This window comes from Chelonoidis abingdonii, chromosome 2 (assembly GCF_003597395.2).
Source record: "Chelonoidis abingdonii isolate Lonesome George chromosome 2, CheloAbing_2.0, whole genome shotgun sequence".
Taxonomy (NCBI): Eukaryota; Metazoa; Chordata; order Testudines; family Testudinidae; genus Chelonoidis; species Chelonoidis abingdonii.
In genome coordinates, this window is record NC_133770.1 from 244,918,009 (window position 1) to 244,934,738 (window position 16,730).

The 16,730-nt window shown below is 40.5% G+C and overlaps 1 protein-coding gene across 2 annotated transcripts in view; it reads left to right on the plus strand.

Annotated features, from left to right (window-relative positions):
* The window catches only part of CRISPLD1 (cysteine rich secretory protein LCCL domain containing 1), a 57,897-nt gene that overhangs the window by 25,363 nt on the left and 15,804 nt on the right, over window positions 1-16,730 (plus strand). For both annotated transcript variants that reach the window (XM_032784779.2, XM_032784780.2), the window contains exons 3-12: window positions 2,996-3,114; window positions 3,263-3,395; window positions 6,899-7,014; window positions 7,717-7,817; window positions 9,964-10,143; window positions 10,245-10,305; window positions 10,429-10,495; window positions 11,501-11,631; window positions 16,470-16,513; window positions 16,602-16,674. In XM_032784779.2, the coding sequence (XP_032640670.1) occupies window positions 2,996-3,114; window positions 3,263-3,395; window positions 6,899-7,014; window positions 7,717-7,817; window positions 9,964-10,143; window positions 10,245-10,305; window positions 10,429-10,495; window positions 11,501-11,631; window positions 16,470-16,513; window positions 16,602-16,674 (1,025 nt within the window). The remainder of the gene's footprint in view (window positions 1-2,995; window positions 3,115-3,262; window positions 3,396-6,898; window positions 7,015-7,716; window positions 7,818-9,963; window positions 10,144-10,244; window positions 10,306-10,428; window positions 10,496-11,500; window positions 11,632-16,469; window positions 16,514-16,601; window positions 16,675-16,730) is intronic.

The following is a 16,730-nucleotide window of genomic DNA, read 5'->3' on the forward strand; positions in this document are numbered from 1 at the left end:
CTACTCAGCCATACAGAGTGTTTCTCAACTGCAGCTGAAGATGTAGCCTAAGAGCAGGAAGAATTGTACATTCCTATTTTTGGTGTAATAGAGAGGATATTTTTTAATGTGGACAAAGAAGAGATGAGAACACTGACTGCACTATACCTTCTGGCCAGAAAGCATTTTGAAAAATGGAAACATTTCAGAAACTTTTTGAAGATTATCCAATCTCAGCAGTGCCCGGGAGTACAGTTGTTCATCTGTCATCAGCAGTGACAATTAATAAAATGTTTTCATCAGAGACAGTTCTTGCAGCTCTCTGGATGGATACATTTCATCATTCTCTGCAGAAAATGTATTAAAAGTCACTTAAGCATCAGCTTTAGGTCTTGCTCGCCAGCAGACACAGACAGACTAACTAGATTAGATCTAACAGTAAATCAGAATTTGATTTTTGGATTAACTGTATAAAGTATTTGAAACATCTGAAAAGGAAGATGGTAAAATTCTTTTCTGAGTGACTAACTGCTTTTAAGGAAGAAGACGTAATGAGGTCTTCAGAATAGAATATTAATATAGTTTGAGTGGTTCTTTAAAGAGTAAAATTAAGCTTAGTTTGCCTTGGAGAGAGAATATTCTAGAGATTTGCAGGAAAGAAGATTACACTTTGTTTTTGTATTAATGTAAGGCACGTCCCTAAAATCTACTTAATAAGACCATCCATATGGGTAATTGTTTAGAGTGCAGTTTCGATTTAAATTTGGACTGGGCACAGAGTTCAGAAAATATATGAAACAGCTTGAACCAGCCATGTTCACGTTCACTGAACTAAATCTAAATATAGCAAAATCTGAGCAGACTTGAATGGAGTAGCATTGTCACAATGCACATAGCAAAAGCACAGTGTACTGACTTTTAAGATGCAGCATTACCAAGTCATGCTCCATCTCAGAATGCTACATAAACTGTACTTCTATTGATTTATATGGCATGATTAAAAGAGCTAATTCTCTGTAGTCTTTTACTCTCACCTCAGCCAAGGCAAATGTGCCAGAGGAGCAGAAAAAATGCTACAGGGACATTCTCAAGGCTAATATGAGGAAATGCCACATTGATATCAACTCGTGGGAACGTATAATCCAGGATCGATAATAATGGAGAAACTCAGTTCTTTGAGAATCAGATGTGATTACATGTACCAGAAGAATGGAAGTGACAGAACATGCTCTGGCCCAAACCAATGCCCCACGTTCACCCTCCCTGCTCCGAAACACATGTCTGCAATGTGGCAGCATCTGCGGCTCCAGAATGGGCCTTGTCAGTCATCAGCAGACCCACTGATAATTTGAAATTGACAATGCATAAAAGACAATCATACTCAACTTTGAAAGATTCCCGATGGTGATGATGGTTAAAGACAAGGTAGAAGCCACTGTGTTAGACTTCTTGAAAGAAGTCTCTGAGAGACAGTACTCAGAGACTGGAAAGGGGAGATAAAAGTTAAAGTCTCTAAACTTCTTGGTAAAATGTTTGCATAACCAAAGGCACACTGAACTTACAATAAGTGTCTGGTTACTAAGGTTGCAAACAACCAGATCTGCAACATCATAGGAAGATATGATGACAATGAAACATTGACTGAAGATATAATATGACTCAAGAAATTTGGCTGAATTTCATGGGACATGTCATATTTTCCTATGATGTTGCAGATCTGGCTGTAACTGTAGTAACAGACTCTTCTATATTCTTCAGCTCTAGCTTAGAGTTTTCAATTTTTAGCTCTGCTATAGATTTTAGATAGCAACTTCAGCTTTTGCATGGGAAGTGGGGTTAGGAAGCACTGAACAATTTTTTTTTTTTTGATGACACAAACTCATTTTTAAGAAACTGCTAGACTGAACATACAAAGGAATAACTTTGTTTTCAATCAACAAACCTATTTACTTCCTAGAAATATTCCAGTTTGCCGACCTGAGTAATTTCAGCTTCAGTGAATCCAAGATAACTTTTCAAATATTTGTTTCTATCACTACCAGTTAAGAGGTAGAAGAAGTCAGGCAGCATTAATAGGATGCTTGAACTAAAAAAAGAGATACCTGCTCGACTTTGACAAAAGCCTCTTCTAAAATTAATATTGCATAGTTAGTGCAGTACAGACAGTACAGACATAGTAAGATGTGGTCTCTACTGGTGATGTGCATCAGAAAAAAGGTGGGTTTTCACATATGGTTGGAAGGAGAGGGAAACTTCCAAGTTTCTGTTTACCTCTCAGCAATAAGCTTACTCCAACAATTGTTTCTAAAGGACATTGTGATAAACAGACCATAATTCATACATCAGTTTATTTTACTTTTCTAAAACTCTTTGGAATGGACAGAAATATTTTTCACTTGGTGGCATAGTGAATTGCTTCACGTGCTGAACATAACCTATTTTACCGCCTAACCATACAACCAAGACAGTCATTTTGTTTATATTCTGGAAGCTTGCACTGTTCCTCAAGCAGATGTTTGCATTTTATATTATTTCTATGAAAGCTGATTGTGAAAAAGAAGGAGAAAAACCTTTCATTTCAGATAAACTATTGGATTGTGGGGGAGAACCCTTCATGCTGAAAGTGTGTTGGATAATACCCTTTTGGCTAAGAATTGTGCCTTCTACTATACAAGAAATCTCACAAAACAGAAAATATAATTCAGCCTAGGAAAGTTGAACTGAGCTTGTCACTTTCATAGTTTCTTTTTCCTGCACTGGACAACACTGCTGAAATGTAAATGGGGGGAAAAACATTTTTTAATATTGTGAAAATATTTCTATTACATCATGGTTTTATAAAGAAGTTTTTTCTTACATAACCCAAATGGGGGATAAGCTATTTAAAGCTGCCTTTTTAATTAAAAAACAAGAAACTTAAAAAAATATATATAGTTTTGGTGAGATTCTTTTCAAATACATGAAATAGCCAATATCTCAGGTCGTGCCTATCTTTTTTTTCCCTCTTGAACTGTAGGTGTGGGATGTAGAGCTGGAGAGATCTGCAGAATCCTGGGCTGAAACTTGTCTGTGGGATCATGGACCTGCAAGCCTTCTTCCGTCAATTGGCCAGAATTTGGGGGCACATTGGGGAAGGTAGTTTAAAATACCATTTTATCTCAAACAATTTTGAATCATAAGGAAATCTATTTCTTATTTAAAATTAGAGTGATGAAAGATACTTTTTTTTCAGGATTGTTCTACAGTGGTTATAATTTTATTAAACATTGTCATTTTTTTATAGATACAGGCCTCCAACATTTCATATCCAAGCATGGTATGATGAAGTGAGAGACTTCACCTACCCTTATCCTCAGGAATGCAATCCCTATTGTCCTTACAGATGTTCTGGTCCTGTTTGCACTCATTATACACAGGTGTGTGTGTGTTTGGTTTACAACAAAGTTACTCCTGTTTTTCACAGTTGTAATCCCATGGTGCCTCAGGAGGACAGCATTAGGGAAATACCTGAAAGAAAATGTGGAAGCATCATGTTCCTATGATTCTTGGGAGCAAAAGTCTATAGTGCTTACTAACATTTCACTCAGTTTCTACTCTTATCCATTCACATTGGGTAAGGACCTTAGAATTTAACTTATTGTTAAGTTTAAGGTTAGCCAAATATGTTCCACTGAAGGATGTTTGGGTCTACTGAATTCATCACTGGCTGTAAATCAACACAATAGGTGGTATGGAGTGAGGTTGTGCTGCATATCTATTGACTTCCTGCAGCTTGGGGATGTACCAGTGGTAGAGTGAGAATTCCACCTTCTCAACCTATCCAGGGATTCTCTGCAAAGCCCAGTTCTCAAGGATAATGGGGGTGCAGTTGTGTGAATTTCATCCACTACTTGCAAAATCTTCTTCACAAGTCCACTTTGCAGATTGCAGATTCTGCACTTAGGTAGTTGACAGCAAGGGAAGTTTCACATGCAGATATGTAGTAGAGATTTATAGTGCAGAAAAGAAAGAAGAGATTTGACCTATGACTAATCAGAAACAAACATCATATAGGAAATAAACCACCTTTTATGTAATAATAAAGTCTTATAGCAATGGACTTATATTGCTACTATAGCAGTAACCTTCTGAAGTGGCATAGGATCTTCTGTTCTCTGTATGGGCCCTGTCAGCACCTTGACTATCATGTGGGGAGGGTGGGGTGAACTCTTTCTAAGAAGTTCCCTGCCATATTGCCTTGGCATTGACAGAGAACTTAAGGCACAAACCACTGCAGCCATGTATCAGTAAAAGTATTTAACTTGAAGCCTAAGCATAGTGGTTAAATAAAAAGATTTGAAAAGTACCAGATTGTACAGAAATAGCCAAACAGGATAACAAAAAATTGTTAAAATTATACTTAGTCAGTACACTGTCCCAAATAACTCCTCCTATCTAGAACACGTTTTTCAGTTTGCAAAGTCTCTTTTGCCTGAATGTTTCCCCAATGCTGTGTATTGTATGCTTCTAAGTCAGGGGCAAGAAAACTTTTTGGCCTGAGGGCTGCATTGGGTTTCGTAAATTGTATGGAGGGCCGGTTAGGGGAAGGTATTGTGGCCTGGCCTCCACCTCCTATCTGCCCCCCCGGGACTCCTGCCCCATCCAACCCCCCCATACCCTGACTGCTCCCGGACCTCCGCCACCCCATCCAACCCCTCCTCTCATTTTTGACAACCTTCCTGGGATCCCTGCCCCATCCAACCACCCCTTCTCCCTGTCCCCTTACTGCCTCTGGAACCCCTGCCCCTGACTGCCCCCTCATCCAACCCCCTGTTCCCCACTGACTGCCCCATCAGCTATCCACACCCCCACCCCCTGACCACCACCCCGAACTCCCCTGCCTTGTGTCCAACCCCCCCTGCTCCCTGCCCCCTTTCCGCACTGCCTGGAGCACTGGTGGCTGGCAGCGTGGCCAGTTGGAGCCAGGCCACGTCACCGCCACCACCACGCAGCACAGAGACCAGGACAGGCCCGGCTCTGCAGCTGCACTGCTCTAGGAGCTCACAGCACTGCTGCCCAGAGCATTGTGCCAGCAGCGGAGCAAGTGACCTGAAGCTATGAGGGGACAGCAGGAGAGGGGCCGGGGGCGAGCCTCCCGGGCCAGGAGCTCGGGGGCCGGGCAGGATAGTCCCGCGAGCCGTAGTTTGCCCACCCTTGTTCTAAGTCCTGACCTAGGAATTTCTCTGTCATTTGGCAATGAAAACAAAAAAGTATTTCTAACTTCTACCAAAATCTGATGGGCAAAACTTCAGTTAAGAAACTTATGCAAATTACTACTAGCAAGAAAATTGACAGTAAGTTTTCTGTACAAATTTTCTTGCTAGTAGTAATTTGCATGAGTCCATTTTACCTAATATTAAGACATGTTTTCTACTAAAGTTCTTTTAGAAACATCCATAGATTATCCTTCTCCATTACAGGCAGGATCCCCACCACATGGGTATTCTTACGCTGTATCTACACAGTGCACCACTGATGGCAGTGTGTAGAGTATGTGTGTAGCTTCACACGACAATGAAAAGCAGGCTGTGTCCACCCTAGTATGTAGCTACACATGCCAGAAAGAGGCTCAGGTGGGGGAGGCAGAGAGGAATGATTCTGGCAGCTCCCTGCTGCCGAAGCATTTTAATGCACCAGGATAAGAGCCTATCCTGGCAGTGGGGAGCCTCCAGAGCCTTTCCCTGCTGCTGAAGTCTTTCTCTGCAGCGGGAAAAGGCTCTGGCACTTTTCTGCAATGGAGAAAGGCTCCAGGGAGCAGCTGGGGTCTTCCCCAATTGCCAGGATCTTTCCCGGTGGTGGGGAAAGATTTCCACAGCAGGGTGGCAGCAGGACATCATCCTGCTAAAAATAGCAATGTGGATGGGAGAGGCACCACTTCAGCATGTAGAGAGCCATGTAAGTTATACACCCACAGCATTCAGGCATGTCTTTAGTCACTTCAGCAATGCCTCACTGTCTACACTGCTATTTATACCTGTCTGGGGGTGGGGGGAGGGGCATGTAGTGTATGTACTCTATACTCCAGTGAAAGGAAGGTGCAGTGTTGACATACATTTAATGTGCTGGTGGTTCTGCACGGAATTGATCTGAGCCTTTAGGCTGGGATGGTACAAGAGTCTAAGGGAATGAGATTTGCATTGCACCTAACTCCCTTCAGCACTTTTGAAAATCCCAGCCTTAGTCTTTCAGAATCTTTTAAAAATTATGTAATGAGAGTTGTTTCAACAGCTGAATGAAGGAAATACAACTTTCCTTTCAACTGCAATGACACAAATTTCCTAATTGTTTAAAATTTGTGGTCTGTTGTAGACATAAGTATTTTCAGTGAATGAAGCTTTTTGTTAATAGTTTAATTACTTGTGTTAATTGCTTGCTTGTTAATTGTTAGCGATTATTGGCTATCGTTTGTCTACCTACCTAATTATGAATTTCTTCTGTGTTCTTAGATTGTGTTCATAACTGTGATATGTAAGAGCCCAACTTCTCACAGTTTAGCTTTATTTTGTGAAACCTTTATGCATCAGCATAAAATTGTTCTTTATAACAAGGGATATAACTGAATGGCCATATCATCAGCTGATGAAAATCAGCATTTCATTAATGTCATTGGAACAACACAGATTCATACTAGCCAAAGATCTGAGCAGCAGCAACCAATACACATGACCCTTAGTATTGAATAAATTGAATAAATAATATTTGAATTCCATGCTTGAGTGTTTGCCCTGTCCAAAAGTATGTGTGTATGAGTATGAGAGAGACAGAAACATTGCTGTTTTTTTGTGATTTGATTTTTATAGTTCAGTGTTTCATAGATATGTTTGTTTTGTGTTAATCACTCGTTTAATTTTCATATGTATTCTTGTTTCCTGTCATCTAGGTGGTATGGGCCACAAGTAGCAGGATAGGTTGTGCTATTAACTTGTGTCATAATATGAACATCTGGGGACAGATCTGGCCAAAAGCAATCTATTTAGTGTGCAATTATTCTCCCAAGTAAGTATATGCAGTAGGCTAACACTTCCTGTACAATTTATCCTGAAAGGGGAAAATACTTCATAATCCAGGAGATAATCCCACAGAAAATCAAGATAAATTTTCTATTTCTGTACAGCCACAAAAAGATACTTTGTTTCTAATGAAGCTGTAACTGAATGAAGCAAAACATGCTGTTTGTTTTCTGGCCTTTCTTTTAGTCCTCTGGGGTTAGAGACCTTTATTTGCCAGACAAAATGATACGTCAGACCACAATAAAGCTATCTCCCCATTATCATTTTAGCAGATTTATAACATTACCAAAATAAACAATAGATTCCTCATTTAGAGAGCCTACCATGCCTAGGGTCAAATTGTACCTTCAGGTGACTGAAGTCCAGGACAGCAGGAGTCCCCTTCGGTTATGGTGGAGGAATTTACTTAGGTGGCATACTAATAACAGTGTCCCACCTGATCCAACATTGGACCATGCTACTGCCTCAATTTCCCCTTCATGAGTTTCTCAGTGACTGAACCCAGACTCTTGTAAGTCAAACACCCCTCTTGGGGACCTGGTTTATTATAACAACATCACAGTTCAAATGTCAACATAAATAGAAACAGGTTTTTCCTCATTTTGTTTAACCACATATGGAAATGATGTTAATATTAACGATGAATGCATTTATGCATATTTTATTAATTAGCATTTTTATTTTTAAGGGGCAACTGGTGGGGTCATGCTCCTTACAAACATGGCCACCCTTGTTCTGCATGTCCACCTAGTTTTGGAGGAGGCTGCAGAGAAAATCTTTGCTACAGGGGTATGTACCATTTCAACAAATGCAGCCGCAATTGGATTTTGTGGTTGGCTACCATAAATGTAACATTTTTGTTTACTCTCTTTATTATGCTTTACGACAGTGAAGTATACTATAGTATAATTTTGCTTAGGCAACTCTTAAAGGTCTGATATTGTGACAGTCTGGGACCTTTTTACGAAGAGTTAAGTGTGCTGACTTCCCACTGACTTCAGAGGTGGTTGAAGGTGTAGGATGCAGCTGAATGCTGTTTACATCACTTACTAATGAGTAAGGCTAAGATTGTTTTCATGGTTATTTTTAGTAAAAGTCATGAACAGGTCATTACTTTACTATGAATTAGGGTGACAAGATTGCAACTATGCAAAAACAGGAGAGGGGTCGGGGGGGTAATAGGCGCCTATATAAGAAAAAGTCTCCAAAACCGGGACTGTCCCTATAAAAACAGGACATCTACTACAAATAACCAGGGGCAGGGCTAAGTAGGCAGGGAGGAATGGAGTCCCATGGGGTGGGGAGGGGATGACTGACAGGCTGAGCCCCCCACCAGGGCAGGAGACACAGCCCTGACTCCAGTGGCTGCAGCGGGGGTGCAGCCATGCACACAGCTCCTGCCCTACAGCTGGCCCAGGTGCGGGATGGGGTCCACAGCCCCTAGTGCAGTTCCTGTCAAGCCCCGTCTCTAGCACAGGGCCCTGGGAAGCTGCAAGAGGAGTGCACGGCCCCCAGCTGCAGGTCCTGGGAAGCAGCGGGGCTGGGGCGGACAGCCCTGGCTGCAGTCCCGCCAAGCCTGAGACGGCACGGACCTGGGGTGCATGGCCCCAGCTGCAGCCCCCTGCCCCAGCTGCAGCCCGCCAGAGGCAGGGGCGGCTCTAGGGATTTTGCTGCCCCAAGCACTGCGACAGACTGCCTCCGGTGGTTTGCCTGCAGAGGGTCCGCTGAAGCCGCGGGACCAGCGGACCCTCCGCAGGCAAACCTCCGGAGGCAGCCTGCCTGCTGCCCTCGTGGCACCGGCAGAGCGCCCCTGCGGCTTGCCACCCCAAGCACGCGCGTGGCGTGCTGAGGTCTGGAGCCGCCCCTGGCCAGAGGAAGCAGTGCAGCTGGGGCTGCAGGGTCCTGGTTTCAGCCAGCCCCAGTTACAGGGCAGGGGCTCACAGTCTTGCCTCCTCCTTCTGAAGACCTAGACGTCATGGAGGTCCAGAAAGTCACAGAATCTGTGACTGCCATGACCTCAGTGATTAAGTCGTAGCCTTACTGATGAGCCACTGAAAAGTCTATGTAATAATTTGTTTAACTGGAAATTCCTGCTATCTCAGCAAAATACCAAAGAGGAGTCTATAAAGGGAAAAAACCATTGTCAGCAAAAAGAACATATTCATTCCAGTAAAATACCAGCTTGCATCGTTATTATCTTCTATATTTTTTCAAAATTGCATTAATTACATTTTATAAGATTAGAATGAAGCATATTATGAGGCTTATATTTCTTTTCTTTTTTTTAATATAAGTGACTGAAAATTACTTACATTAATACTTTTCAAAAGTAAGATTACTGAATGCAGTTCTTCAGCTGTTAATCTGGGTCAGAGCTGAGTGCCTAAATCCAGGTACCTAAATAAGGGACTTGCGCTCAGATGTGAACACCTCTGAAAATTAGGATCCTTATTAACTTACCTAGAAAAGGGCCTAATTTCAGGTGGATATTGATTTAGAAGCCCAATTTCTTTAATTATAGCAAGCTGCACTTAAAAGGTTGGTTAGGTAGCATCATGTGAAGAAATACCACTATTGGCTATGGATTCCCTCATGACAGAGGGAAGTTACCGCAATAGAAATATTGCCAGCACATTCACACTTAAAACTGTGCTGTCAGTGCTACAAAGTGAGCAAGACATCCATGTAAAGACACCAGTAAGGTATATGGTGTATGTTACCAAACATCAGGTATTCATCTAGCGATGAGTCCTATGAGTCAATGGAAGGATCAAATTTTTCATTTTATTTATCTCTTTTTAAACCGTTCCATGAAAACAAGATATTAAAAGCATGAATATTCACAAAAGTTGCCACATTTATGTCAGTGCCATTTACAAAAAGAGACTAAAAGCTGTTCTGAGAAATTATTTGTCTCATTCATTCACTAAAACAGAGGGTTCAGACAGGCATTACTCCCCTCATGAACCAGAGGAGGAAACCAACGAGATTGAACGGCAGCAATCCAAAGCACAGGATAGAACATCACAAAGTCAATCCAGGATCCATTCACCTGCAGGCTCTACAAGGAGCGATGATAGTGAGAGAAATGAAGTAATAAGCACACAACAAATGTGTAAGGAGTTTGCATTTTTTTTTATATGCCAACTATTTTGAATCAAGTGGTACAAAAAGCATTCTAAAACATTTTAATGAAACTGGCTTCTTGTTATTTAGCTCAGATTGTTTCTTGTGAAGTAAAGCTAAGAGACCAGTGCAAAGGGACAACTTGCAATAGGTATGATACATTCTACAGTTTGCCTATCTGAGGTTATTCTAAACAGTTGTGTGTATGTTATCTAAAATATTTTTCCTGTTGCAATCATAGGATCTCAAACCAATGTGTATTTTAAATTTCTAGGTATGAATGTCCTGCTGGCTGCTTGGATAGTAAGGGCAAAGTGATTGGAAGTGTTCATTATGAAATGGTAAACATATATATATATATATATATATATTTAAATTGAGTTTAGTATAGATATAATTAATGAAATTCTGTCTTTTTAATTTGGAATATTAGCTAAAATGTGTTATCAGCAAGAATGCATTCTGAAGAAGTCTATGCTCAGAAAAGTAAAAAGCCTACAGCAAATTGTTAAGGTAGCCTCAACCTGGTCTAGATTTGTTCCTGCACTTCTGAACATGTAATTTTGGGGTATATAATATCTCACATTTTCCACATAAGCAGGATTTGTGGGTGCAGATCATTTAGTCCAATATAAATCTGTACAAATGCTGTGTAGGATTTTGTGGGTGCATATTTATAGGCTGCTTTTAGGAATATGGGTCTAGATATATAAATTTTATCCTTAGTTTTAAATATCTGGTCCTTCAGCTTTATCCTGTTGCATATCATTATGGGGCACTAAAACAAAAGGGAGAAAACAATAGACACTATGAAAACATATGCTTTCATTCTGAATAATGGGAAAATAACATTTTCTTCATGTGGGGTGATGGCTGTCCTAACTACATTAAGCTCAGCAGGGATGTCTGTGGAGGCTTCAGCCCCAGCCAGTAATACTACCTATGCCAAGTTTGGAAAGGGCTGGATTCAGGACCATGCTCCTATGACTTTGCCTCACTTTGAGGGCACAAGCAGCCAGAAAGTGGTTTCACTGGCTACCTCTGTGTAGGGGAATCCCCAAGTGGTGAAAGCCTCATGTAGTGACTCACCACTCACCCTCCCAGTCCCCAGAGGGTGTGGGCAGGAAAAAATGGTGGAGTTGCTACTATATGTGACTGATTCCTGGTTTTTGGAATTGCTTGATGGGCATGAGGACTGCAAAGCATAAGACTGAATAGCTTTAACAAATGCAAATATTGGATATTGGGCACAATTGTAATGATGAACTGCCTTTTCACATTTAAATACAATGGAAAATAATTGTTTCACCTGACGTGAAAATGATTTTCTTGCTCCATTTTTTTAGCAATCCAGCATTTGTAGAGCTGCCATACATTATGGTATCCTAGACAATGATGGTGGTTGGGTTGATATCACTAGGCAAGGAAGGAAAAACTATTTCATCAAATCTTATAGAAATGGCATTCAGTCAATTGGGTAAGTCCAAGATTGCTGATACTTTGAGTGCTTACAACTAAAATGTGTGATGTTTCCAATATATTGCATTTTTTTTTTGCATCTGAAATAAGTCACAATAATAGTTTTCCCATATACTTCTTTTCATCCTGAAGGATCTGAAAGCATTGTAAAAATGACGCATACTGGAATACAGGTATCATTTCACCCACCCTGAAAGTGTAGCCATTCTTAAGAGCATACTGCAAAATGACAGAATAGCTATGGGCTAGGAAGTGACAAAAATGCCATATCAAATAGAAGAGGCAGGGAAAATGTATAATTGTTGCCCTTGGCAATTAAGTCAGATAGTCAGACCTGAAGAAGGCACTTGTCTCTCTTGCCCACAGAAGTTGGCCCAATAAAATCATGCCCCCATCTCCTAAATAGCTAAATTAGTATTTATGATTAAATTACCTCAATGTTTGCAGCATTCATCTATTTCCGATACAAATGTAAAGATGTACCACAAAGAGCAGTGCTTACTAAAACTGAGTTAAGGCAGGTCTACACTACAGCTGGGATTGACGTTCTGAGATTGATCCACCAGAGGTCGATTTTAGCAGGTCTAGTAAAGACCAGCCAAATCAAGTGCAGATCGCTCTCCAGTTGACCACTGTACTCTACCCCCAACAAGAAGAGTAAGGTAAATCAACGAGAGATGTAGACCCCGCAGTAACTCAACCTAAGGTACATTGACTCCAGCTACGTTATTCACTTAACTGGAGTTGCGTAGCATAGGTTGACTTACTGCAGTAGTGTAGACATAGCCTGAGTTAATATGATCTGCTCATCCTGTGTAACACTGGTACTGTAATGTTTTTTAAGGACTAACCATGGCAGTGCTGCCTAATTTTAGGAGATTAATAATATTGTTTATACAGTATGGGTTATAGGCTCACCGAATAATCTGATCAGAAGATAATAAGGTTCTTGTCCCTGAATCAGGCTACACAGAGTTTGCAAGGACCCTCAGGATGTATGACAAGGACACTTATACTGAGAACAAAATACAGCCTTGAAGACTTTTATTGAGATAAAAGTAATCAAATAGTAATCAGATGGAAAATCATCGGAATTACAAAGGCAATAATATTGTTTTAGAGGTACATGTGATATTATATACTAGAAGGGTTTCTAGATTAGCATACTCACACCCTTCCTTGATAACCTGGTAGAAAGAGACAAAGGACCAGCTTTGCCTCTTGCATGCTAAGAGGGTCCGATGGTTCAGGTTCCTCAGGTCTCAAATGGGTGGTGAATAACTTAGGAGAAGCTAGAGCTAAAAAGCTATAGAAAGACTGCAGAAGCTAACTTAAGAGTTTGACTCCACTAAATAACTTGAGAACTAAGAATTAAGAACTAACAAGGAATTAAGAAACAACTACAAACTAATGAAGTAAGTGAACAATGATGAACTGCCCTTTAACATGGTGGGTTACCCTTCTTATAGAACCTAAGCACTATATGTCCTCCTTCCATGTCCAAACTGAATTTCCTCACTCACAAAGTATCAGAGTACATGTACTCTATAGGCTGGCATGTTTGAACATATTAATGACATATTCATACCTATTAATGACCATTTACTCATTCTCACATCTGTTATTTGTGGCCAAACCAGTTATTTCCTGCAAAGCACTTGCAAAGTTTAAAGAGGGTATGAACTTAGGTAGCCCCTACCTATACCAACTTGATTGAGCAACCTCACTTATCTGTGTTAAAGGTCACAAACATATATATCCTTTCTGCTTTAGCTCATCATCACCTATTTAGGCTAACAGTCTCAAACATATGTATGCTAACTTGCCTAAACTCAAATACAGGATGTGGCCTGTAGTTTCTTTGAGTTACGGCCAAAAATACTGTAGTACAAATCTTTAAACCGATTATAATAAAACAAATAATCAAACCCATAAGAAAAGCTATATAAGCAAGCAAACAGGCTAGCCCTGTAGGGCTACAGTAGGCGGAATATTCTATAATAATTAGCTAAACTGGAATTTTCCCAGGATACTGGAGCACATCCCTCTCTGCTGTTCTGAAGAGTGCAATGGGATCTTTAATAACCATAAGAAGTTGTATTTAGAAGTGAATCACTCCTGCTACGTGCTCACATAAAACACAAAAGTACATCTATTTAAGTAAATATTTAACAGTTTCCTTACAAGGCTAAGTATGTGAAACTTCAGGCAAATTTACAATTCTGTACTTGGCACAACCTTTTATATTTGCTAGAGATGGGATAACTTAAAACACTCTGGAGGTCTGATTCAGAAATGTGTGGCAAAGTTTAGAGCCTTATCTGGAGACTTGTTGGGGTGATTGTACAGGAAAACAGGTGCAACTACTTCTCAACTTGTAAAAGAAAACAAACAAAAAATGTGGTGGGTGGGAATGGAGGATATAGTCTGCCAGGGCTCAACTATGGCGCAGCATCAGTACTAACTCTTTAGAATACTAAGAGGTTAATGTTACTTCAGTGTTAGTATTAACAAAGTAGGGTTCACCCTAGCATATTATGATGAATTGTCAGTTGTTGTTTTTGTTCATGGCTGTCTTGTATAAAACGGGATGTGGAGTGAATGGAGCCTGGCCTCTGACCCCAATACAGGCCACTGAGGAGCACATAGGCTGGTGCAGTTGAACCAGCACAGAGGAGAAGTCACAGTTTACTTTCCACTTAGACTGGGTCTGAGTTCTCGTCCTGCTCTGATGTGCTGCTCCTTACTCAGGCTGGATTGCCACATGCAGATCTGGCCTTTGTTTCTCAATGATGCAAACCTGAGTGAAGGTGAAACAGCATGTGATTAGCCAGAGGACATTACTTGCAGCATGGATATTTGTAATACTGACCTCACTCCCAATACTGGTATTTTTAACCATAAAAGATATCGAAAAGAAAATCCTGCAAATCATGACTGACTTTATATAGCATATGGGAATGTAATCTAATACTACTTTTACTACCTTAGTAAGGGAAAATGCAATAATGTCCAGCTATAATTCACATGCTTCTGTGTATATAGAATAGTGTGCAGTACTGAAAAGTCTAGAGCAGGGTTACTATGCTAAACTAGGGATTGGACAGAATATCATGTGAGGAAAGTTTTCCTGAGGTAAAGCTCATTTGTCTGGCTCACTCTGTACTTTGCATCAGCCACGCAGCATAAATTGGACAGAAATTAGCTTTGTCTTCCCAGGTGGAGATTATCGCAGTATGGAGGAAGCTCCAGCAAGCATACAGCCAACATAGCTGACTATTTTTTTCAGCCCTTGATGTGCAGGGTGGGAGTATGGTTGGAATGCATGTTGCCCAGTCAGTCTCCAACTGGCGGAAGTCCCCTTGCATGCCATAGCCAGATGGTATAGATTAGAGCAGACTCCAGGTCTATCTAATCTATGTTGGGGCAGGGGCCATTGTAGAGACAGCCATAGGAGCTATGAATAGCCCCCTTGTTGCTCTCTCTCTGCTGTGCCCAGTGGTGATCAAGTTAGCATGCCAAAAATAGAAGTGTAGCTGTGGCAGCAGAAGGGGCTAGCTGCCCCAAGTCTGTGCTTAGGGTCTTGGACAGGACCATACTTAGGGCAGGCAGCCCCTTCTACCACTTCCAGAAATACAGCTACACTTCTATTTTTAGTGGTCTACTCAATCGAAGCACAGGTATGTCTACTCAAGCTGAAAATTATACCTTCCACCTTGAATGTAGACACATCCTGAGTGTGTTAGATGGTCAAGATGAAGCTAGACTTGAAATCAAGACTATATTTTTCCTCTATTAGGGTTCACCTTGACCAGCTAACATGTTAAAATACAACTTGCCCTGTCTATGCCACCATCTTTATCCTAGTCTAGGTGTACCCTAAGGGAGCAAGGATCCAAACCATTTATATAATAGGTTAAAACCAACATCTTGTATTACAGCTGGAGGCAAATTGGAAGACAGTGGTGAGTTTAGAGCACATGTGCAATTACCATGCAATAGGAATAAATCAATTAAATAAGCAGGCAAACCATTCCAAGTACAGGATGTAGCCCAACAAAAACACATCACAGTAATCCATTCTGGAGGTGACTAAGGATTCATCTCCTCCTTTAGTAATTAAACTTACCAAAGTCAAACAAGGTCATTACTTCTTGGTTAAGGGTATTGTAAAAAACCCAAAGATTTTAGGACTAGTAGCAGATCCCTTGATATGAAGAAGTAATGAAGAAAAGTACTGATCAGTTATTAGATAAAGGTTCAGAGACAGGAAAAAGGAATTTCCATTGCTGGTGACCATGTAATTATTAATAAAAAGAAAATTTGTATCCTTTTTGGTGCCCTGATGATGATACCAGTAACAATGTGAATGTAGAAACTGAATCTAAAAGCAGAAATGAATCTGAAAAAGCGTGTTCCAGATTCTGACACTGGTTTTGACTGAACAGCATCCTGTGTCTGCATGATGCTAATGTTGTGGTTAGGTCCTTAATGAGGAAATGGACAATGAATGCTCCTGTTGATTGGCACGTCTGACTAAAGCAGAATCACTGATCCCAGTTACATTAGCTGTTATTTTACTGTCAAATGAAGTTATTGACAATGTGGGAAATCCAGTGCTTCACAGATCTTTGTGCTAAGCATTGATTTCATGCTGAATTTCACTGTGAATGTAAACTAAATGTAGTAATTGTAGTGAACATGCAGGGATTCCATACTTGGGGTCTGAACTAGTGGATTCCAATGAAGCATAATCATTGATGGGCCTATGTCTGGAAATCAGTGAAATAAATTGTTTGATTGTTGACTTTTTCTTTTCTTTCTTCTTTCTGTTAGCAAATATCAGTCTGCTAATTCCTTCACAGTCTCCAAAGTAACAGGTTAGCATTTATTTATATATTATCTTCATCATACATTGGACTGTATTTTGACTGCATATATCTATTAGTTTCTGTTTTATTTCTTCAGTTCAAGCTATCACCTGTGAAACAACAGTGGAACAGCTATGCCCATTTCAAAAACCAGCCTCGCATTGCCCAAGGTAAAAGTCTTGAATCTTTCTGTCATATCAAAGCACAAAGAAATAGTCTTTTGTGT